At 55.2% G+C, this 24,199-nt stretch overlaps 1 protein-coding gene across 4 annotated transcripts; it reads left to right on the top strand.

The window, feature by feature from the left end:
- The first annotated feature begins 1,197 nt into the window (after window positions 1-1,197).
- WDR4 (WD repeat domain 4) lies at window positions 1,198-23,800 on the top strand. Of its 4 annotated transcripts, none has more exons than XM_044750850.2 (11): window positions 1,198-1,373; window positions 3,092-3,157; window positions 4,125-4,268; window positions 8,720-8,876; window positions 9,511-9,623; window positions 11,822-11,882; window positions 14,837-14,935; window positions 16,488-16,552; window positions 17,779-17,962; window positions 18,882-18,951; window positions 21,042-23,800. In XM_044750850.2, the coding sequence occupies exons 1-11, from the start codon at window positions 1,285-1,287 to the stop codon at window positions 21,221-21,223; spliced, it is 1,230 nt and encodes a 409-aa protein (XP_044606785.1). In that variant the 5' UTR covers window positions 1,198-1,284; the 3' UTR covers window positions 21,224-23,800. The 4 variants fall into 4 exon arrangements, with proteins under 4 accessions (XP_044606785.1, XP_070345043.1, XP_044606786.1 ...); XM_070488942.1 differs by having other exon boundaries at window positions 1,214-1,373; window positions 4,125-4,216; window positions 21,042-23,794; XM_044750853.2 differs by having other exon boundaries at window positions 1,223-1,373; window positions 3,092-3,287; window positions 4,125-4,216; window positions 21,042-23,794.
- The last annotated feature ends 399 nt before the right edge of the window (window positions 23,801-24,199 follow it).

Here is a 24,199-nt window from a genome sequence, read left to right as displayed (position 1 = left end):
GAGTGTATTACCTATATTTTCCTCTATGAGTTTTATAGTTTCAGGTCTTAGATTCAAGTCTTTGATCCATTTTGAGTTAATTTTTGTGTGTGGTGTAAGATAGCGGTCTACTTTCATTCTTTTGCACGTGGCTGTCCAGTTTTCCCAACACCATTTATTGAACAGACTTTCTTGTCTCCAAAACTCACCCATTTCTTCAAGGGATATTTGCTAAGGACCTCATAGGTACCATACTGTGGGGGACTGGAATTGGCCACCCCAAGATATGTCTCTTTGGCATCAGGATTATTTGAGGCTGATTGCTTTTGATAAACTGGGAAAGGGAAGGAGGCTCTGAGGAATGGAACTTGCCCTTTGTTAGGACACATTTACATTTGTAAGGTAAATCTCTATCTGTAAAAGGTGTCTCCCTCTCGTACCAGGAAGAAGAAAGGAGATGACCTTCTCTCTAGAAACTCTTAATCAATGCCAAAGGCAAGGACTTAAATTTGCATTTTATTGTGCTTGTCTGGTAACCTCCTGTAACTGACTTCCCTCCCCCTCCCAACATTGGCATTTCTTTAAGGATTAAGCATCTTTCCTTAGGCTAGGAACTGATTGCTGCGCTCACCTGTGACCACCCAGCTCCAGACGATAGACTTGCCTCCTGCTGCGCCCTCTGAGACAGCAGACCACTACCTGCTGTGTCCATCAAGCGCTGTGCTGACAGGGCAATCTTGTGACTATTGTGGGAGGGACATTTCCATCATATGTGAAACACCCTGTTTGGGGGTTTATAACCACTCTGTACACCCCACTTCTTCGGTGTCCTTTCTTCCTTCGGGAAGAAAGACCCCGGGCCATGGTTCCTCATAAAGCTTTGTTTAATTTTCTCTTGCTATTCTGTCTCATGTGAATTTAATTCGTTCTCCGGCCAGATGAACCCACATTTGGGAAGAGGAAATGTCTTCCTCCCCTACAATACCAAGCTACAGCGGACAAAGATCCAGAACTGGCCCTACCCAGTTGGAAGGAAAAGAACACTAAGCAAACAAGTGTTATCACGTATGGCATGTATATCAACCAGACGAACTTAGTCAGGGATCACCATGAACCACCCATAGGCACAGAAGTCTGAAGGTGGAAAGCAGAGAGCACCTTCTGCGCATGCCCAGGGACCCGCTTGGACGGCTACGGGCAGGTGCTACGTCACCTCGCAGCGCCCGCGCGTGACGTCACTGTCTGGTGCCTGCAGGAAGAGGCGCCTGGCGGGCGCACGTGGGTGGCAGCTCAGCAGGAAGGCATATGGCGAGTTCCGTGGGGCTGTCGCTCTGCGGACAGGTGGTGGTGGTCCGGGGCGGCAGTCGGTTCCTGGCCACCTCCACTGCGAGCAGGTGAGGGGTCTGGGCTTAGAGCGAGAACCCAGGCAGCGGGCGCGCGTCAGGGCCTGGAGACCTCGATTCGCCGCGCCACCGGGGCTGCGCCCGCCCTGGGGTGACCTCAGGGGAGCCCCGCTACTGCCTCCAGGCCCTCTGCCGCCGCCCCGGCCGGACGGCGTGTCGCGCCGTGAAATGTTGCGCTCCGCTCCCTTCTCCCAAGACCTGTCCCCGACGCGCCCCTCGCTGCCTGCCCAGTGCCCCGCTCCTTCGGTGGCCGGTCTGCGGCGATCTGGCCGGGCAGCACCGGACACTTAGGGACTCTGCGGGGGCCAGACGGGGCCGGGTCACGTGGGGCGACGCAGGCCAGGCCTGGGTCAGTGCGAGGTCCCCGGGACGCCGGCCAGACTCGCTCTGGGGCGTAAGGAGGAAGGTGGCCCCGGCTTCCCTGGTGAGAGGGGTTTACTCTCGGGGAACGCGTTCGGACAGACTGAGCCGTGGGACACTCCCTCTCCTTGCAGTGGTGCCTGCTTCCTCATCCTCACCCCCATCCGTCGACCCCGCCCTGCTTAAGCTTCAGGATTCGGGGGTCTTATTCCACACCTCCTTACTCAAGGCCGCACCCAAGAGGCCGCAGTGCACACCTTCATAGTGGCCCTTTGCACGGTTCTGCTTTTGCTTTCCCTAATTTCACGCTCCTTCCTTATCGTTCCACAGTGCTTACACAACGCCCGGGATTTTTAAATCAGTAAATGTTTGTTGATCGAATAGTCTTGACCCAGGACCCTCATGGATAGTAGTAGTGGTCAGTTTCAGCCCCTTGGTTCCTTTCCTAGGGTAGTTTTGGTTCTCTCGTACTTGAAACAGATGATGTGGCTATCAAATGTCAATGCACTCTGCTCTTTGTTCACCCTTTGGTTTCAGAAATCCAATTCGATGTTAAATTTAGATTTCACAGAAAATTTGCTCACAAACCTGTTGTGTTGCTCAGATTATTTTGTTTCAGAGACTCATAGTATCTAACATGCCACAAGGTGACATGGGTATATTACACTTGATCTGCTTATTCAGTCTTTGCCTTTTGAGGAAATCCAGTGGCCGGCAATGTTTCTGACTTGGAGGACTACTACTGTTTCTACACTACAGTGTTCCATGTGAGGAGAGTTTGGGGGCAGTCACTTTAAAGTCTGTATATTTGTACAAGATGCATTGCCTGTGCCAGGCGCTGGAGGCGGGGCGGGATAAACCGAGGAGAGCTTAGGGTCTGGTAGGGAAGATGGGTGGCTTCTATTATTGCTAAGTGCTTGGCAGCGATGGGAACTCTTTTGGGGAGGTGAGACATTTTTCTAAAGAAATAGTTTTAAATTCGGGTGCAAAAAACTCCCTGAAAACTCAACAATATCAGAGCACAATTTCTTCTAACATAACCATCTTGCATTGATTTTCTAGTGCCTGAAAGAATAGTGTATTACTTCCTGTTCAGTTTTTGTCCTCATTTATTTTACTTAACTGATTTTTTTGGGCAGAACCATGCCAGTCGTGTATGGCAAATCTAAATAGGAGATTAGGCAAATAAAGCTGCTTGACTGTTCCCTGAAATAGCGTACCTAGACAATTTCCTGTTGTGGCTAAGACCCTTAATTTAATGAATATGTGAATATTTTTTGTTCCAGGAAAAAAAAATGAGAATTTTTATTAACAAAGTCCTCCTTTTAAAATCTGTTATTTTTCTTTAGTGATGATGACAGCCTCTTCACATATGATTGCAGTACTGCCGAAAAGAAGTCACAAGAAAATAAAGGGTGAGATGATGGGGAATCCTCTTCGGGGCCTGATTCATGCTTTGAATAATGGGACCAGATAGCCTAAGAAGTAAATTGCCATTCCACTCGCTGAATTCATTTCTGTTACCATGCTGCGTGGATAAACCAGGTACCACCTCAGGAAAGAAATGTGTAACTAACTTTCAAATTATGCGTTAAGAATATTAGGACTTTCCAAAATAATTTCACAAATTTAGTTTTTGTCAGTAATTATTTTATTGGCATCTTAAAATGACAGTGCAATTTTAAATGCGTTGAGGCAAGTGTATGAAATTAACTTTAGCTACTTGAAAGGTAAGAATGGCAGAGTGATAATTTTGTGTGGTGGCTTTCTTTAGTAGAGTTGGTCTAGTGGCCCAGTTTACTTAGTGATTTAATCCCCACCTCCAGTCTTGGATTAGTTCATGTCCATGAGGGAAGGGGCCCTGTGATCTCTCAGGGTCTTTCCAGCTCAGCTCTTTGCATTCTGGCAAGTATGCTGAGAGATTTTCTGTTTAATTAGGTTTCACTCCTTAAAAATTAGAGCTGTTTTGGGGGTGGCCTGGTGATGCAGCGGTTAAGTGCACACGTTCAGCTTTCACGGCCCGGGTTTGCTGGTTCGGATCCCAGGTGCGGACATGGTACCGCTTGGCACGCCATGCTGTGGTAGGCGTCCCACATATAAAGTAGAGGAAGATAGGCATGAATGTTAGCTCAGGGCCAGTCTTCCTGAGCAAAAAGAGGAGGATTGGCAATAGATGTTAGCTCAGGGCTAATCTTCCTCAAAAAAAAAAAAAAAAAAGCTGTTTTGAACCTCCCCATGTCCCCTTAATATGTCTTATATTCTGGCTATACGAGCCTCACAACATTTTCTACCCCTGCTTGCAGTGTAAACTAACAAGGCTGGCGGAGGAATGCAGCCGCATGTACTCAGGAAAGGCCTAACCGCTTTCCTCCTCTCTCCCAGGGAGGATGGACCACCCGTGGATCAGGGGAGTGACACGATCCTGGCCTCCACCTTCTCCACATCTGGCAGCTATTTTGCTTTAACAGATGACAGTAAGCGTCTGATTCTTTTCCGTACAAAACCATGGCAATGTCTGAGTGTCAGGTATGAAATGCTAACGTTGAATAATTATGATGTCAAACTCACAGCTTACACTTGCATGCCACTAACGATAGTGACAGTGACAGTAGGAATAAGTAACTACCCCTTAGCACCACTTCTGGGCCAGGCACTGTTTTTTGGCACTTTACTCGTGTTAACTGATTGAATCCTTGTAACAACCCCGTGATGGGAGCAGGGGCATCATTCTCACCCACCCCACTGGCCAGAAGTCTGGAAGCTGACCCCAGGCAGTCAGCTCAGAAGGGCAGAGCCACCCCTTGAACCTGGTCCCTCTGGCTCTGGAGTCGGTGCCCCTGGCACTACGCCATCCTGCTTTCCAAACAGTGTTCCTCCAGCCTTGCAGCAGCAGAAATAAAGAATGTCAGCATGCACCCTGAGTGTCAGGGCTTTTGTGTCAGTTAGGGCATCTCTGCCACAGTTTTAATTCAGTAGGTTTTTAAATTAGTGCACTTATTTCTACGTATCTGAAGGATGGGTGGGAGCTCAGTGTTGGTGGGGAAAGACGTCAGCAGGTCGGCCAGAACATAGATGTCACGGGGCCTAGATATCCTTTGCTACAGTCATGCAGCGCATAACCATGTTTCAGTCAACAACAGGCTGCAGATACGATGGTGCTCCCGAAAGATTAGTGCCTGTAGCCAAGATGTGTAGTGGGCTGTACCGCTAGGTTTGTGTAAGTGCACTCTGTGATTGCACGATGGCGAAATCGCCTGACGACGCCTTTCTCAGCATGTACCTCGTCAGTCAGACACATGCCTGTACACAGTGGGTGTGCGTACTGTTGGGGCTTCTGACCCCTGTGGCCCCCCCGCTGGGACAGGGACCATTTTCTGTTGAAGGTGTGGGTGTAAGCGCTGGGCCCAGCTGGTGGCCTTGTGAGTCGGCAGAGAGCTTGCCCTCGCTTTAGAGGTGGAAGTTCGCAAGTTGCTAGAACCTGGACAAAGGAGTGAAAGGTCACGTTACATCCATACAGGTGCCCTGCTCACAGGTAGCACTTCACTTTGAACTTGGGAACAGGGCGTCCACACAGCCTGCCTGCACTCCTGGGTCCTAACACTGGAGCTTGCGCTCGATGGAAGGGCAAGTGCCCAGGACTCCTGGGGGCTCTGATTGTTCTAGAAGGGAACACGGCCCTGTGCGGGGTCTGATAAGGGAGGAAGCTAGAGCGTCCCCGACTCTCACGCGAGTCAGTGTGCTGCCCGGCTTTTCAGTAAGAGAATTTAGGGCGGGGCCTCTTGAGTGCAAGGCGCAGGATGGGTGTCCACACGGTGCTCTATGTTGTGGGGCTGGGCAGGTGCTGTGCTCTTGTCCTGTCTTCAAGGTAGTCTGTTGGTGATTCCCAGTAACCCTCAGAGGGTGGGCGCACAGTCGTTGGTATCTGGCACTTTTCCCTTTAATTGTGTGTTTGTTGGTTTTTAAATTGATATCAACAAAGTAACTTTGTGTAGGAAACATTTGCACTGGGTGGCATAGAAGACAAATAATGTGATTGGATGAAATTAAGGGAGCAGATGACAAAGTCCAGAGTGTCCACAGTGTTGCTCATAGGAGGCACGTCTTATACTGCAAACACTGCAGGCCTGGGAGTTATACGGACCCCCTGTGCCCGCCCCACACGTGTGCCCACCGTACAGGTGTGCCTGCCCCACAGGTGTGCCCAGCTCCACGGGTGTGCCTGCCCCCATAGGTATGCCCGCCCTCGCCTGTCAGCCATTGAATAAAGGGGTGGGGCCAGACTGTGTCTCAGGTCTAGGGGTGGCATTTCTCACGTGGCCTTTCCCTGTAGCTGGCCCTGAACTCAGCACCTCGTCGTTCTCTGTGTTGAGCTTTTGGAGGCCCCTGGTCCTAGCCAGACGTGTAGTTACTGACGCCCCCCTGCACCCAGTGCCCTGGACGAGTTCTTCAGTGCTGTTTTTTATGCCTTTAGAATTTTGGCTTTGTGAACTTTTTAGAGTTGGGTCGAATGAAATCTTTCCCCTTTCTCGCTAATGGGCATTCGGAGGAGATTTTTCTGCTAGAGAAGGTTTTTGCGAGAGTGGGGAAGGAGGAGGAGAGCTTGTGCAGTGAACAGAGGTGACTGGGAGGATGCGCAGCAGGTGGTGTCGCCCCTGTGCTGTCCAGCGGATGTTACGCTGAGGGAGGACAGAGCGTTCCGCCAACCTGGCGGCTCTTTACTTTTGGCGCACAGGCCCCTTCTGGGTCTGATGGACCCCCTCCTGAGGAAAATACCCATCCATGACACATCTAACGGTCAGTTCATTGTTAGGGGTTTCCAGGCCTGGCAGTTGATCCACATTTGACCGACTGAGGCCCCACGCTACTGTGGGACTCGCTCACAGCTCAGTGCTCTCCAGTGGCTGCTTCATTTGTCACTGGCACAGAGGAGAGGGCCACGCTGGCCCTGGGGGACCTGAGGAGATGAGTGCGAGGCCGCAAACCCAGCGAATCTGGAGGAGGGGGAAGGTGCGGAGACCCGAGACTCTTCTGGGGCTGGAGGTTGATGGGGTGGCTGCCCCTGAGGCTACTTCCACTGGGGCAGCAAGGCCCGCCCACCGACTGTCCTGTCCGATGACCTGTCCCCCCATCTGCGACCTGACTGTCTAGGACCCTAACCCCAAACCTGCTCCGTACAGCTGAGCCGCATCCTGGAATCATGGCCAGGACGAATTTTGCCTGAGGAGCTGAAAGCCTCCAGCTGGCACAAGACTAAAGGGACAGTATACGGAGTGGAGACATTTCTGTGCCCAGCCTGGTGCGAGGGCCGTCAGCGTGGGGGGTGCTCGTTCCCCCCGGGGTGGGCGAGTCCATTGGAATCTGGGCCCCTCAGTCCTGGAGGACTGACCGTGGCTGCTCCTTCAGAGCCGACACCGTGACCGAGCTCTTGGCAGCTGCTTCATTAGCCCTTTGGGACGGGCGGCTGTGCTGCTGGCTCAGCGTGGGCCGTTGGTTTAAATTACAGCTACTCTCAGAATTTTGATTAATCTGGCCCTGGAGCCTCATTATCTTTCTTTTGTCATTGTTTTCTCTGTATTTATCACATTACGCCTCCCTCCTGCAGCTCCACTGGCACCAATGAGCGGAGGAGGTTTAGCGCTGCCGGGGGCCTGGCAGCAGACGCCTGGGACACAGCCAGAGGCCTCCTCCCTTGGTTTTTCTATCCCTTTGTCCCTCCACTCCTGAGAAGTGCCGGGGTCCTGTTTGGTCCGTGTGTTGGGGACATAATTCCTTGAAGCTTCGGCTTCCATTTTAAGCTAACATCTGGAGTTCCAGCTGCAGTGAGCCGGGCAACGTCTGCAGGGACATTAGCTCTTTGCCGGGGAGGTGGGTCCACTTCCACCCCCTGGGTGACAAAGGAGAACAGGGACAGCTGCTCTTCTGTGGAGAGGTTGTAAACCTAGACAATGTAACGTCTGTGTGTAAGGCAGTGGCACAGCTTCTGTCTAATATAGGATAAAAATACAGATGCCTTGCCTTGTGGGGGGTGGGTTTTGCTACTTGGAAGAGATCCCAGTAGAAATGAAAAACAACAGAAGGAAACAGCGGCAGCCCCATCCCCTGGGTGGGTAGGTGTGGCTGTGGGGCCTGTGTCAGTACAAACGAGGTGTGGGCTGTAACAGTTTCTTATGCTGTCACTGTTACTGAACCAGCTCACAAACATGACACATCCCATGAATCCGGATCAAAGGTTTGAATTAGTGAGCATGCTGATTTTAATACAGACTGGGCTGGAACTCACACTCCCTGGCGGCTGTGCCTCCAGAGTTGCCCCAACGATGACGAGTGCTGTTATCACTGTGGCCCCGTGTTGTGTTCCGCCCCAGCCCTCAGGGTATTGGTGACAGCCCCCATTTCAGGGATGTCGTGAGTGAGCAGCACACTGGGATTCCTGGTCCAGCGCAGCAGAACAAGCAGTGGGTTGTCACGAGAGCCACGGGGTTGGAGTGTGGGCTCGGGGGTCCTGGATGGGAAGCTGCAGGGGCGGCAGGGCCCCCCGTGGTGTAGTGTGCCTTCAGGTTTGACGGCGCCCCAGAGCACGTTTGGTGTTTTGTGAAACTGACCATTGCGTCATGCGGAATGCACCACAGGGGTGCTGGGGTCCAGGAGCAGCTTCCCCCAACATTTCGTGATGACGGTTTTCAAACATCCAGTAAAGTGGGTTTCATGTTGAACACCTAGATACCCACCACCCAGGTTCTGGCATTAGAAGCAGATGTTTGTAAAGAAAGTATTATAAAAGCAAAATTTGTTTAAGGCATTGGCTTTGTTTCTGTTCTCTTAATTGATTTGTTTTGTTGGCACCGTCTTTGGTAACTAAAAAAGGAGGCACACGGCAAGGAGCTGATGCATGCTGGCAGGACGCACGGCTTGTGGGTTTGTGGGAGGCTCCTGGGCTGACCTGTGTGAGCCGACCGTGGGCATCTCTGGCCTTCCAGGATGGTGGTGAGGAGGTGCACAGCCCTGACTTTCACAGCCTCCGAGGAGAAGGTTCTGGTGGCAGATAAGTCTGGGGACGTTTATTCCTTTTCGGTGCTGGAGCCACACGGATGCGGCAAGCTGGAACTCGGACACCTGTCGATGTTGCTGGATGTGGTATGTGGGCGATGTGCCTAATGGATGCTGCTGCGGTCAGGCGCAGGTGGGGCCGAGGTGGGAGGGTCTGGCGAGGGGGCCGAGGCTGGGTCTGTGCGCCGAGTCGGGGGTCTGGGTTCCCCTGTGGCAGGCATAGCGCCCTGCAGATTTGTGGGCAGGAGAGCCGTAGGAATGGAATTTAGACGGGCGAAGCTGACAGCAGGGTGAAAGAAGATGGGTGGGTTGGGAGGTGGCCCGTGGTTCCAGAAGTGAGGGACAGCCCAGGTTGGGGTGACAAGGCGGAGGGGCATGAGCTCGTCTTCCGTGCTTTACGGGCATTACCTTGCGGTCCTCCCAACCCCCGAGCCAGGGACTGCCCTCCCAAGAGGCACCCAGAGGCCCAGTGAGGGCCAGGCTGCAGCCAGGGGGCGGTGGAGCTGGGGTGGGTCCCCATGAGAACAACAGGGGAAGAGAAGACCACCAGAACTTGGTGACTGGCTGGACACGGGGACACGTGAAAGAAGAAGGTGACCTAGGGTGCTGGAGGTGGAGTGGGTGCAGCCTGGTGTAGAGCTGAGGAACGGGCCCTGGAGACAGGGCCTGTAGGGGTGGGCGGAGGACGTCTGATCTGTTGTTTCTCACCCCTTGCACACAGGCCGTGAGTCCCGACGACCACTTCATCCTCACCGCCGACCGGGACGAGAAGATCCGGGTCAGCTGGGCCGCGGCGCCACACAGCATCGAGGCCTTCTGCCTGGGGCACACGGAGTGAGCACCGCCCCTTCGCCCCCTCCCCCCCCCGCCCGGGTCCCAGGAGAGCTTTCCTGTTGGCCTTGACGGTTCGGCCGTGGTCCTGAGCACGGCGTGTGTTGTGCTCCCTGAGGGAGCCTGTGTAACGCCCGGCTGGTGCTTCTGCTCTCCTGTCCTCACCATGGGTCCACAGCAGCTCAGGGCTTGCTTCTGGAAAACTCCTCTTGGTGTAGACACCCACTGGTACCTGGTCGTCGTTGGCATCACTAAGCAGGTACTGGGGACAGGAACGAGCTTGAGTGCTTTGAACTGTCCGAGAAGTGAGTGGCCTCCTCACTGTGTCCGTGTCCTGGTGAGTGCGCTCTCTGGAGTGCGTTTTGACATCGTAGACGGGAGGCATTCCTGAGGACCGTGCTGCTCTCCTTGGGTGGAGGGCTGGTGGCCAGTGCACCGGGGAGAAGCACCTGGCTTCCTCGGCCGGATGCTGTAGACGGTGTTGTTGGGGGCAGTGGATGACGTCAGAGGGATTTATTTTGGTTCTGAGGTTGCTCCTGTCCCCTTGGTTTGGAAAGGAGTGTAAGAATTGACCTTTCTGGAGGTCCGCAAGCCCTCAGTTGGTATCTCCTGGCAGCTCGTTTTGAGTTTATCCCAGTCCTTGGTAATCCAGCACCCAGAGTTTTCATGACCTACACACCCTCCAGCACTCGCCCCGTTCTGTGTCTCACTGGGGTCTGTGGCTCCCCACCCCAGCCTGGTACACTCCTGTCTCAGGGCCTTTGCACGTACTGTTCCTGCTCACGGGCATGCCCTTCCCAACGGCTCTGCGCCCTCCTTCACTTCCTCAGCTTTCTGCTCAACACCTCTTACCTTCTCAGGAAGGCCTCCCACCCTCTCTTGAGGAGCACCCCCTCCCCCGGCCCCCTCTCCACTGTGCCTTTCTTCTTAGCCATGCTGCCCAGGACAGGAGCCACAAGCTACGGCAATGGATCTGAAGTGAGATGTGCTGTTAGCATAAAACACCTGATTTTGAAGGCTTTGTGTGAAAAAGAATGTAGAAACAGCTCATTATTAATTCGCTATATTGATTGCAGGTAGAAATGATAATATTTTCGATATATTAAGTCAAAACGTAGCATCTCACCTGCATCTGTTTACTTTTGTTAACGTGGTTGTAGCAAACGTAAAATGCCGTCCATGGCTCACGTGGTGGCTCGTCCTGTTGTCTGCCTCCCCCCAGGCCCCAATCAGAGGCCTGGGTGCACTAGCTCGTTGCTGCCTCCAGCACTCCCACGTCTGGCCCTGTAGGGGCTCGGCAGACAGCACAGTGAGTGAGTGACGGTTGATTTGTAAGAATCTCGTTTAAGATCCTATGGAAACTGTGGTTTCTGCCCCTTTCCAGTGGGGACATGGAGGGGACTGCACCCTCTAGTGGACGTGCCGTGCTCTCATGGTGGACGCAGGCTGTATTGGTCCCACAGCGTGTCCTTTTTCCTTTTCAAGCACCTGAGGTTGGAATCCCAGGCGCCTGTGTGGAAGGCAGCCCTGGTTGGGGGCTGCTGGGCCTGGGCGGGGCCCAGGCCAGGGGTGATAGTGGAGCAAGGGAGCCACGCCGGCCCCCTTTGCATGGTCCCTGGGAGCGCTGCATTTGTGATCGAGCTGGGAGCAGAGCGGGGAGCCTGTCCTCCGGCGGAGCTGGAGGCTGCAGCTGCGCTGGTAGACGGAGATGGGTGCTGGGGGTGCCGGGCTGCTCAGGCCCTTGGTGTGGGGGACAGGAGGCCTGGTTCTGGCTGCTGGTCAGCCTTGCTGCCCTTCTCCATCCATGCTCTGTCCTGTGAGTCTCACCCTGGGAGCCTCCCAGGGGTCCTCGTCATCAGGGACTGTGGATGAGGGTCTCGTGGGAGCAGCTGCAGTGCTGTGTGCAGGGCAGCTCCAGAGCAGCACAGACACTCGTGGATCTTTCCAGCAGGCGTGGCAGGGGAGCCTGTGGACCTGGGGGCCACCCTTGCTGGAGCCTGTCATCCTGGGGCCCCAAGAATGGCATGGCGCTCCGCCACCTCTCACCGCCGTCCGCTCACACGTGTTTATCTTCTCAGTTCTGCCGGGGGCCGGGGTCGGGTCTGGGGGGAGAAGGCTCCTCCCTGAGCTGACAGATGTGCTATGCGGGTGCCACAGCCGATCTGGGGCCCCGGCTCACGCTCTGCCGCTCTCCCCTGCAGGTTCGTGAGCCGCATCTTCGTGGTGCCTGACCAGCCCGAGCTGCTTTTATCCTCCTCCGGGGTAAGTGCTTCGCTCCAGCACGTGTGTCCCTGGGTTCCACTCAGCAGTGATGGGCCGAGCCATGCTTGGGGGCGGGGTCCCCCCGTGATGGGCTTGTCTTCTGTTCCTGGCTGTGGTCGGAAGTCAGCGTGTTCCTTCTCGTCGGTGGCTGTCCACTAGATGGTGCTTGTTGTTTCTGAATTTCAGAGCTGGCCGTGGCTCGCTCCTCGCTTACAGCTGTTTATTCAGGGCTGTGTGTGTGTGTGTGTGCGCGCACCGTGTGCATGTTGAGCTAGAATGGGTGTGCACGGAGTCCGTTCTGAGGGCTGCCGTTACATCTGTAATAGCATCGTGATCTTTGAGTCCTGGAGGGACCTGGGTTCCGTCACCGTGGCTATCACGCTGTCCAGGGCCAGTCTCCTGTGCACAGGTGTAGACGGGCCGAGGCCCCTGGCCTTGGTGGATGCTCAATCAGCAGGTGCAGCCTCTGTCCCGGAAGTTGGGCCTGAAGCCTTAACAGCTGAGTGAGTAGAGGCACGTCTCTGCTGAGGAATGATCTCTGGAAGGACCGTTAAGCAGCAGTTTTGCCAAAGTGCAGGTCTGAATTACCAGTGGCGTTTGATTCTTCCCTTCTTTTCAGACGTGGCTGCCTGGGTGGCTGCCGGGGAGGGCTTGTCGACATGCTGACGACATTACGGCCCTGGGTCCTGTGGGTGTCTGACTGCTGTTCTTTCCCGCATCACGCTTGTTTTCTCACCTGTTGTTAATTTCCTGTTTTCTTGTCCTGCTCTTCAAAACCATGTGTGGTCATACGAAAATAAAAAGAAAATGAATGTGGCCAGAGTTCCCAGACACAGCCAGTTTTGTGAATTTTGCTGTCAGCCTTCCAGTCTTTTTTGTAATAAAAAAGGAAACACTCAGGCACACAGAAAGGTAAAATGAACACCTGTGATCTCACCGCTTAGCTTTGTCAGCTCCAGCACTGTGTCTCCAGTCCTTTTTACAGAAGTGAAGCAGGGCTGGTGTGCTGGCGGTCTCTGTGTGCCCTGCCCTTGTCCTATTGTCGTTGGCGTGGTCCCCCTGCACATTGGAAAGGACAGTTACTTTTATTAAAAGCACGTATTTAAAAAGTCAGATACTGCTGTAGGGCTTATAATGAAGAATCGAATCCCTCCCACCACCCCTCCAAGGCAAGTCCTTGGACCTCCCGCAGCTGCGCCCTCTTCCCGTCAGCCCGTGTTTCCAGAGAACAGGGCGCTCGAGAAGCAGAGGTAGGAGCAGTGTTCTGCTGTCTGCTCCTTCTGCGGGGGGAGAACAATTTCTTGCCCTTCATCCCTCTGGTGGCACCTTGCTGGTGGCTCCTTATCTCCTGAGGCCCGCCCCTCCTTCACCCCTCCCTGTCTGTCTGTCTGTCTGTCTCTGGATTCACTCCTTTCCTTTGGGGATGGCGTCATCCAGCAGCTTTCTGAAGGTGCAGGGGGAAGTGTTACGAGACTGCCTGTGGAAATGCCCCAGCACTCGGTGGTTAGAAATCTTGGTGTAATTTTTCCCACAGATTTTTGAAGGTGTTGCTCCAGTGTTTTCCCTGTTTGGTTTTTAATTTGCTCGGTTTTCTCCCCATTTTTCTTTTGGGAAGTCGGTGGCGGGGGCAGGGCGTCTGATTGCTCTGATGGGTCCCCCTCGCTGCCACCCTGCTGCAGGCCCATTGGGCCGGCCTGAGTCTGGTGCACAGGCGCGTCCCGGGCGTGCCTCCCACGGCCGGTCCGTCCCTCGTTCATCCCAGCGTCACAGCCTTCATTGACCTCTTGTGATTGTCTTCCATTCTTCTCGTCTCTCATCTGTGTCCCAAGGGCTTGTGTTTTAAAACATGCTTTTCTCGCCACTCTAGAGGGACTTTTGGGGTGAGTGGGGACACCTGTAGACACACCTGTGTGTTCGTCTCCGTGTTTATCTGTCATATTTGCAGAAAGATATTTGTGCTCGTGTCCTGCGATTAACCCAGAGACACCTGCTCTTCACAGTCTGGGGGAAGTGACTTTTCTTCTTTTGGTCACTGAAAACTTTGCACATGTGGCACAGGGACGCTGTCTCCTTAGACTTAGCATTCAGTCGTGTGCAGCCTGGGCGGGTCTGTCTGCTTTGGTAACGGAATCACGCTGCACGGAGGGGTCCTCCTGTGACTGAGGCCCAAGTGGACTAGGTTGCACTTCACTCAGTGTCTCGTCGTTCTCCGTACGTGTGCAGTTCCTTCTATTTCCCTCTTTTTTTTTGGCTGAGGAAGATTTGTCCTGAGCTAACATCTACTGCCAATCTTCCTCATTTTGTACGTGAGCCACCACAGCATGGGCAGTGACAGAGGAGTGGTGTCGGTGCGCACCTGGGAGTGGAAGCCAGGCTGCTGAAGTGGAGCGCACCTGACTTAACCACTGGGCCTGGGGGCCGGCTTCTCCCTCCTTTCTGATGAGTGCTGTACAAATGTTTGTTCATTTAAATCCCCTTCTTCTGCATTTATATTTATCTTTGGAGTACTAAAGCTTGGTACATTCATCAGTTTCCTACAGTGGATGCCCCTTCTCACCCGTTCAGCCGGCACACGCTCGTGAGCCCCCTGTGCTCTCCCTGTGTGAATGCATGATCATTGATGTGTCTGTGTGTGCAACCGTGTGTGGACGCGTGTTTGTGTGTGTGTGAGTGTGTGCATACTTAGCCTGAGCATAGCCGACGTCTTTGGCCTCCGGTCACTTGACAATTAGATTGTCTTATGTCTTCTGCCCGTTTTGCTGTGTGGGTCCCCTGTGTTTGTCTTCATGATTTGCACGAGCTCTTTGTGCAGCAATCACTGACAGCAAAGAGCGTTAGTTGGTGAAGGCACACTGGCTGTCGCTGTTACCTTCCCGTGACCTGCTGGAGCCCGGACGCTATGGGGGTGCCGTGTTCCCCGAGAGCGTGTGCTGACCTGTCCTTGGCGTGTGCAGGACCGCACCCTGAGGCTCTGGGAGTACAGAAGCGGCCGAGAACTGCACTGCTGTCACCTGGACACCCCGCAGGAGCCGTCGGAGCCTTGGGGCGACAAGGTGACCCCAAGTTTATCTCGGGTTTGTTGGGGCTGGTGGGCGCCTCTCCACTCACTGGGATGGTGTGGAAAAAGTCGTTTTACATTGGAAATGTTTCTTTGCTGTCAAGGCAGGCTTCTAGCTGTGAGGAATCATGTATTTCAAATTCCAAAGGCACCGAGTCAATAGGAGGGAAATGATTTATGTCTCCCCGTGTTTGCCTTCGAACAACTCATTTACAGAAAAGCCTCTAGTTCTGCTCAGACATGGGAAAAGTGGTGGTGCTGAGCAAATTGCCTCACCGTGGGCTTATTAGCCGGGCAGTGGGCCGAGCACCCCCCAGCATTCTCTCTTGTCCCTCATGGGTTAATCTCGTGATCCCCCCAGGATGACACGCAGGCCAGCCTGTCCCCAGGGCAGGTCCCCTGGGCGTTCCTTTGCCAAGGACATTTTCAGGGGAAGAGGTGTGGGCTGCCTTTTGGGGTGCTCTGGATCCTGCTCGTGGGCCCCCAGCTCTGATGCTTCTGAGCTGTGCCCTTCACGGCCGGGGTCCAGGCTGGTCACACGTGGACGGCCCTGCCGGCTTCCCAGAGGCCCCCTGGGCCTGGTCATGGGGGAGGGCTCTGCTCATGTAGGTTGGTCTCTGATGGCCAGGGTGCCCTCTGCCTGTCCTCAGGGCAGCTTGCACTTGCTCTTGTGACCCTGCCAGCCCACAGGAACTCAGCTCTCCTGCCTGTCTGATGAGGCCTGGTGTGAGTGAGTGGCTCATCTGCCTTGTCCCCGGGCTGGCTCTGTGTTTCTCTTGTCCACCCTGAGCCTGCTCTGCAGCCAGGCTTGTTTCAGGCCAGGGCCCCGGAGACCCGGGTCAGCAAACTCCAGCTGCTCAGCCACCCCTTGTGGGTGCCTCCTGCTTTGGTTTCTGCAGTCACGGGGCCCACCCTTGGAAGCCTGGCAAACGAAGGCTGATCTGTTCTGGAAACTTCTTCATATCCGGGCCCTCATGTATCCTGATCCCTGGGTGGCGAGGTTGCTGTGAGTCCCTTTCTCAGGGCGAGGAGAGCTCAGGGCAGAGAGGAAGGGAACAGGCAGGGCTCCGACGGGCTGGCGCCTGTGGCTGCAAGCAGGGCCCTGGACTCATGGGCCCCTCGCTTCCCGCCCCGGGGCCCTGGCAGGTGAGGGGCAGCCTTGCCGAGTGCCCACCGTCCCTCTCTTCCTCCCCACATCAGCCTCTCCTCTGCGGTGTGTGGGTGCAGGTATGGCGTTAATGGTCCCTGAGTCTCTGTGTCCGCTCCTTGCCTTGGACCAGCTCTCTTGGCTTTGGCAATGCTCCCCGGGCTCTAGAGGGCGGGCCAAGGCCCCAGGGAGGCAGGCATGCATGATCACTTGTGAAATAGGCAGTCAGCATTGTCTGTCTCCCCTTGCTGCATTCCAGAGCATTCCCGCAGTGTCCTCTTTCTCGTTCTTGACCGTATGAGGGAGCTGTCAGAGTTGTGCAGTGACTCTGTGCAGCGGGGACAGAAGGATCCAGGGTCGGGTCCCTGACAGGCCGCTAAACTGCCGCTTTCCCTTTCAGAGATTTGCCGCGGCCAGGATGGTGTATTGGCACCGGGAGAACTGCGTGGCGCTCCTGGGTGATGGGTGAGCTGCAGACCTGCAGGGGGTGGCCGCATTGTTCTGTTGCCCCGCCGTCTGTCTCCTGGCTAGGGAGGGCTAGGTGGTGTCACTGGTGTAGCATCACCCTGCAGGGAATTCACTTCTGGAGGACTGCTGTTGTGTGAGGGGCGTGGGCTCCTTGCATTGTGTTGGCACCCTTTTACTGGCTCTTTCCATCCACCAGTAGAGTGGGGAGCAGTGGCCTCTCACTGGTCTTTGCGCATGATAGAATCCCACCTAAGGGTTGACTGGTCGAGTCTGCTTCAATCAGTCTGACCCGAGGGCTGGTCATGGTGGATCCCGCTGGGAGGGCTGGTCACGGTGGATCCCCACCGGCAGGGCTGGTCACGGTGGATCCCCCTGGGAGGGCTGGTCACGATGGATCCCCCTGGGAGAGCTGGTCACGGTGGATCCCCCTGGGAGGGCTGGTCACAGTGGATCCCCCTGGGAGGGCTGGTCACGGTGGATCCCCCCCGGCAGGGCTGGTCATGGTGGATCCCACCCGGCAGGGCTGATCATGGTCGATCCCCCCGGCAGGGCTGGTCACGGTGGATCCCCCTGGCAGGGCTGGTCACGGTGGATCCCCCTGGCAGGGTTGGTCATGGTGGATCCCACCCGGCAGGGCTGATCACGGTCGATCCCCCTGGGAGGGCTGGCCACGGTGGATCCCCCCAGGTGGGCTGGGGGTGTTGATTGGATCTGGGTAGCACGTGCCTTTTGGCCGTGTCCTCCTGAGCATCTTCTTTGTGCCAGGAAAGGCGTCGGTGCTTTCCACGCTTCTCCTTCGTCCGTATGAGGAGTCGCGGGAGGGCGTCACAGCCTGCTTTAGGAACGGAAGGCAGGGTGAGGAGAGAAGGTGCTCTCTGTCCCTGCCTGAGCGCAGGCCCGGTGTCTGCTGCACTGCAGGTGCAGCATCTTCTCCCCACGGTTTCCTTTTGTCCTGTGTTGGTTATCTTTGCTGCATAACAAGTTGCCCCAGAACTTGGTGACTTAAACATTCGTCATCTCATGGTTTCTGTGGCTCAGGGATTTTGGGGGTGGCTCTGCTGGGGCTTCAGCTCAGATCTCTCAGGAGGTTGTGGCCACGACGTTGGCGAGGGCTCTTCTGTTTAGGGAGGCTGGGCTGGGTGCTGAGCCCCTGTCTGTGCTGGATGACGCTGACATGGGCCTGTGGGAGTTGTAAGACTCTTCCTCTCTTTCTTCGTGGGAAGTATCCCTGTGGTCTACATCTTCCAGCTGGATGCCCCCCGACGGCAGTTGGTGTACAGACAGCAGCTGACTTTCCAGCACAGAGTGTGGGACATTGCTTTCGAGGAGAGCCAGGGGCTGTGGGTCCTGCAAGACTGCCGGGAAGACCCCCTTGTTCTCTGGGGGCCTGTGGGCGGCCAGTGGCAGGTGAGGCGTGCTGGGCCCCTCTGTCCCCTAAGCCTGGGGGGGCAACCGTGACCCTTTTCAGCTTGATCACATCTCGGTGCTGGAGGGTGTGTCCTTGGGGGGGCAGTGGTCATAGAGCTTGTGACGGGAGAAGGGAGCTGGGGTGACTAGCCTGCTTGTCCCATGTTGTGATGCTTGCAGTGGGTTTTGCAGGATCACCATCATTGGTGTTTTTTTCCTGTGACTGTCCCTGTCACGTCTTTTCAGCAGAGAAGCTGACACTTGGTTGTGTCCTTAAGCCTGGTTTGCAGGCTTAGCACAGCCTTGCTCCTGGGACAGTGGTCCCACTGGACTCAGGAGGTCCCAGGTGCAGAGGAATGCATGCAGGCTGTGGGCTAAGCAAGCGCCTCCTTGCTGGGTGTCATGGGTGAACGTTACACTCTCTCTGACGCTCCTTTGGCCCGTGCTGCATCTCGCAGGACTGCTGTGGCTCCCACAGCCCTTTCTAGACTTCCACATCCTTTACAGATGCTCATGTGACTGAGTGCCCTCAAGATGCCCCTGACCACTCAGGTATTCTTATCTGAAAAGTTGAGGTGGACAGAATGCCACCAGCTGGCACCTGTCAGGTCTGGCAGGCGCCTTCGATAGCGTCACACGACATGAGCCGGCACGGGGTGCACCGCAGCCCTGGCGTCACGGTGTTGATCGTGGTGGGGTGTGGTTGCTGCCGGGTTTGGGGAGCCAGAATGGCTCACCAGCTCCGCCTGGTCTTAGCATAAAGATTAGTGGGGACGTTTATTAGGCCCAGAGAGGGGGTCTTTCCTTGGGCCTGGCAGCCCGCGCCCCATCAGCAGCTCTGCCCATTACTGTGCTGGCAACGCTGGGGGTTTTCAGCCCTTCCTCTTTCTCACGAAGGTCTTCTTGTGTGTCTTCTCAGTCTGTTCCTGAAAATGCTGTGTTAAAGAAAGTCTCCGCTCATCTCCGCGGTAATTGGGCCATGCTGGAAGGTGAGGACGCAAGCGTGGCTGCTTTGCAGGGTGGGGTTCTGAAGCAGATTACATAACATGGTGGATAGTAGGAACCTGTTGCTCCATGAGAATATAGGCTGTGTGTGGGAGGGTTGTCCCCATCCACAAGGCTGGGGGCTGGCCAGGGCCCTGTGGAGGTAACTCACGCCCAGCAGGAAGGCTCGGTGTGCATCCGAGTTGGGGTCACCGAGCTGGGTGTTAGCTGGGGTCAGGGCTGGAGCAGAGAGTTGGGCGTTGGAAGTCCCCAGGGCAGGGCAGGGCCGGGCCGGCACCTGGTGTGGCCCCAGATGGAGCAGGAGTGACTCACAGTCCGTGGGGCGGCCGGAGCATCCTCACGGCCCAGGGCGGGTGGAGGGCTTTAGTGCCCTAATAGGAGCACCAGGCTGAGGCCAGAGGGGGAGCCAGAAACCATTTCACCCACCCCGTGCCGCCATGTTCAGTGAGGAGGGCGGGAGCCTGTCAGAACCTGGGGTCCCGGTCAGTTGAAGGACCCATGGTGGCACCGAGTGCAGCACTGTTAGTCCTGTTAGAGCACAAACACAACGCAACCCTGCTCTTTCACGTCGGGAGCAGAAGGCAGACTCCCAGGTACGCAGTTTCTGTCTGTTTCCGACACGCTGCTTTTGGGCAGAGACTGGAAGCGTCAGTGTCTGAAGGGTCATTTGTGGCAATTCGCGGCATTAGAATCCAGGTACCTTCATTGGAATAAAGAAATTCTTGCTCAGAAGACATCTTGCACAGCCGAACTACCTTCCAGGTGGAAGTCAGGGTTCCCCGGAGCTCTACAGAGAGTCAAACGGAGACTCAGTTTCCGTTTCCGCCAGCAGTGACGTAATCGTTTCACACAAAGCGTGTTCGGGTGACTTGTTGTCTCTGTGTCCTAGAGTTCTCGTCCGTCCCTCCTTCCTTTTAGGATTGAAGGACTGGGGCAGTGACAGGGCTGTGTCCTCCTCAGCTCTGTTTGGATGTGCTTTAGCAGCACCGTCAAAGTGGAACTGTGGCGGGACTCTATCGAGGAATAGGGGGTGACGCTCCCAGCCTGGCACATGCCACCTCACCACGGGGGCCCAGGGCCTGCACGTCCTGCTAAGCATCACCTCACGCAGGCCACGGCAGGTTGTGCTTAGTTTCCCTAAGAGATTCTGCAGATAAAACAGCCTGTTTATAGCACAGGTGTGGGGAGAGAGCCCAGGGAAGGAAGGGAGAGAGCCCAGGGGAGGAAGGGAGAGAGCCCAGGGGAGGAAGGGAGAGAGCCCAGGGGAGGAAGGCGAGCGGACCTTGAGAAGCACAGAGCGGGGGAGAGCTGGCACGAGCTCGAGGGCAGGTGGAGGTCACGCGGCAGGACACAGGCGTGCACACTACTCACGGGGCCTGTGGAGTTTCGAAAGGACTAGGGCGAGGCGGTCTCAGTGGGGCTGGTCCGAGGCCCATTGTGCCCCTCAAGTCTTGACACTTGTATCAGCCTGCACCTGTTACCTGTGGCTGTGAAACATTATCCTGCGCTTAGCAGGTGAGAACAACACACGCTGCTTATCTCAGTGCTTCCCCCAGGCTGCAGTCAGGGTGTCAGTGGGGACCGCAGTGGTCCCAAGTTCCATGGGGCAGGATCCATTTCCAGGCCTGCCAGGGGCCATTGGCAGATCCAGGTCCCTGTGGGCCGGTGGACTGAGGGCCTCGCTTCCTTGCTGGCTGTTGGCTGGAGGCCATCCTCAGTACCCTGCACACAGGCCTCTCCATAGGGCAGCTCATGGCCTGGCGGTTTCACGAGTGAGCATGGGGACAAGTGCCAACTGGATGCAGCCCACAACCTTTGTCCCTGGTCTCCTGTGATGACCTGACTTGTGTGTTCTGTTGGAAGTAAGTCCTGGGTCCAGCCAGGCCATGGCTACCAGCAGGTGGGCATTGTGGGGGCTGTCTTGGAGAAGGCACCACAGGTCCACGGAGAATGCTGGGTGGTCACTGGGTTAATCCCTGTTGCAGGAGGACCTTGTCAGCCCCCCTGATCTCCCCGCTAGAGGCAGAGTCCCAAGTCACTGTCCCACCTGGCCCGTTCTCTTCTTCCCGCTCAGGCTCTGCTGGCATGGCCGACAGCTTCAGCAGTCTCTACAAGGCCACCTTCGACAACATGAGCACCTACCTCAAGAAGAAGGAGGAGAGGCTGCAGCAGCAGCTGGAGAAGAAGCGCCGGAAGGACCCTCCTCCTGGGCCCAACGGACAGACCAAGAAGATGAAGTCAGGGGCGGGCCCTTGAGCGCTCATCCTGGTGGTGTGACGGCTCTCTCCACCTCGGACTGGCAGAAGCGGATTGTCCTCGGCCCCTCCCTGCCGCAGCTCTTTAGGAAGAAAAGGGGGCGTCTTTCCCCACGCACACTTGGCAGCAGTTAGGTCCAGACCAGCTCAGCGGGCCCCTGGGGCTGTCCCAGATACTGGCCGGCGTCCTGGGCTCTAGAACATTCTGTCGCCGAGCAGAGGCTCCTCCGTCTGGTGTCTGAGCTCCTTCTGGTTGCAGGGAAGCCGTTCCGTGTGTCCGCTCGCCTGGCGGTGCTGCAGGTGAGGGGTGAGGACCTGGGGTGCTCTGTCTCCCTGTCGGACGAGCCTCGCCCTGCAGGAGAGGCAGTTTTGACTTTTCTGTTCTTCCCGAGATGCCCCCAACGCTGGATGCATTTCCTCCAGGAGAAATCCGATAGCGAATGTTGTTGTGGCGGCCTGATCCACATTTTCGTTTTGTTCCTGTCGTGTCGTCCTTCTGGGTGGAATGCTGCGCTCCCAGCAGGCAGCCACTCGTCACGTGGGCTCTTGAAACCCGAGTGGCAGTCCTCCATCAGCATGAGCTGCAGCGCACGTGCCCACGCCCCACGTGGTGGGCCGCCCCTGTGAGGGGAGTGGTGAGCTCGGTGGGACCGTGCTGGTGCTGGAAGCGGACTTGCTTCAGGGTGTGCGAGGCCCTGGGGCCCTGGCTGCGGACCGACTTCTGCAGGGAAGCGATTGATGACATCATGTGTATTTATTATTTCAATTTGAACTTTGTGCCCACGCTGCAAAGAGCAGGGGTGTCAGCTGAGTTCTAATCACCTATCAATAAAGATGAGCTTTTTGCAGCTTCTAGAAATGTTCAGCAGCAACATGTTTCAGAATATATTGAGCAAAACCATTTTTGATGAGTGTACTGTCTGTGACTGAAATGTTCACTTTTTGAATTGAAGAAAAAGAAATTTTTGGTGTGGGCGTTTTGGGGGGCCCTTGGAAACAAATCGGTTTCTGTATCAAAAGCTGGAATGCTGCAGCTTTTCCCGAAGTGCCTGGTGTCACTGTAAGCGTTGATCTGAAAACAGTGCTGTCTGTGAACTGTTCAGGCTCGCCTCCCAGCAGGGGTACCCGCACGCCCCAGGCTGGGGGTTGGGTTGGGCAAAAGTAGTTCAAGAGCAGAGGAGGCGAGCCCGGGACGGAATGGGGGTGCCCAGGTGGAATGGGGGTGCCTGGGGTGGAATGGGGGTGCCCAGCCTTGGCCCTCCTGTAGGAGGAGCCTGGCCTTGTCAGCACTTCATTGGGCATAGGGGGTGTTCTCGTTAGTAATCTGTTTTGAAATTCTTTTTTAGGAGAAATTTAGGTTTGGTCTTGTTGGTGTCTGTGGTTCAAGACAGGGGTCAGCAAACTGGCCCACAGGCCACATCCCGCCTGCTGCCTGATTTTGTACGGCCTGTGAGCTAAGTTTGGGTTTTACGTTTTAAACGGGTGAAAAATCAAGAAAAATAATGTTCCTTGATATTGGAAAACTATATGCCATTTAAATTCCAGTGTCCACAAATAAAATTTCCCCGGGGCACAGCCACGCTGGTTCAGTTGGGTCTGGTCCCTGCTAGGTCTGCTCTCCACAGCGGCAGGGCGCGGGAGTTGCCGTGGAGACCATATGGCCTGCATTGTCTGAAATGTTTATTATCTGGCTCTTTGCAGACAAGTTTGCTGATTCCTATTTAAGATCCCTTTTAAATCCATGTAGTTTTAAAAATTAACTGGTTAATTTATTTAAAAAAAACCCAAATGCTCTTCTTCCTGTGTTCTCGTTGACCTTCTTTCGCACTAGCATTTGCTGTGTCCCCGTGGACGGGTGGGGCAGGTGTCTGAGGTTCAGGTGTCAGCCCCGGTCCTCCCTGCCGGGGCTCAGGTAGGGACGGCACGGGCAGAGCTGAGCAGTGTCTGAGGCGGGTCCTCTGGCGCCTGATACGGATGCCCAGGCACGCTTGGCAATGCGAGGTAGTGCTGGAGCGGCGGCAGGAGCTGAGAGAGTAGAGTTGGGAGGGACCACGGCAATCTGTCTTCCCAGTGGTTGGTTTTCAGTGGCTTTCATTCTTATCAAGGTCATACGTGCACGTGACAGGGACCAAATCATAGTGACCAGCTTATTGTGATGGTGACCTGCTCTGCCCTTTCCTCCTGCCCCTGTTCCTTCTCCCCAGTTGGGAGAGTCATTCTCCCTCTGCCCACGCAGACCCATTTGTTCCCCTTTCTGCCCCAGGACACGCTGACCTCAGGCTCCAGGTTGGTGTGGCCGGTGGCAGCCCAGCCTCAGGCCGCAGCAGGTGGTGGGATGCAGAGCCCTTTGCTGCAGGATCCTCCCCGTGGGGCTGCCTCCCTCTATGACTGCAGCCTCGGGGGCTCTGGCTCCCCCACCCCAGGGGCAGAAATGGCTTCTTCCTGGGTTCTGAAACCATGTCCACGCCTCTGGAATCAGTCCTTCCATTAAAGGTCTTTGACAAATCTCAGTTGAGTAGTTGCATGTGAGCCATATTGCGGGGACCCTGACTAATAAACTAGTCCAAACTCGAATGCCCGCACTTGTCTCAGAAATTTCTTTTACAGTTGGTTCGTTTGAATGCAGACCTATGACAACCCACATGCTGTATTTTAAAGGGTTTTATGTCTCTCAACTCTTCACCTAGAACAGCGGCATCCCCGTTCCGTTCCGTGATTTTGACTTGAAGAGACTGGGCCACCCATCGCCGGCTCCCGGTTCTCAAAGCAGTTTCTGGATTTGTCAGTTTCAGCTGTTGCCTTGCTGTGGGAACCAAGGGATTGGCTTTTTTACACACCCTTTAATTTTATTTATCTCCTATTTTCATTCTTTAGTTTCTTTGTTTTACTTTTTGGGAGATTCCTTTGGCTTTGTTCCAGCTCATTGATTTAAAGAAATCTGGTTATATTTCTTAATTCTGAGCATTCTCATTCTTTT

This window comes from Equus asinus, chromosome 18 (genome assembly GCF_041296235.1).
Source record: "Equus asinus isolate D_3611 breed Donkey chromosome 18, EquAss-T2T_v2, whole genome shotgun sequence".
In the NCBI taxonomy this organism is placed as follows: Eukaryota; Metazoa; Chordata; class Mammalia; order Perissodactyla; family Equidae; genus Equus; species Equus asinus.
The sequence above is the reverse complement of the archived record's forward strand: the minus strand, read 5'-3'. Positions and strand labels throughout refer to the sequence as shown.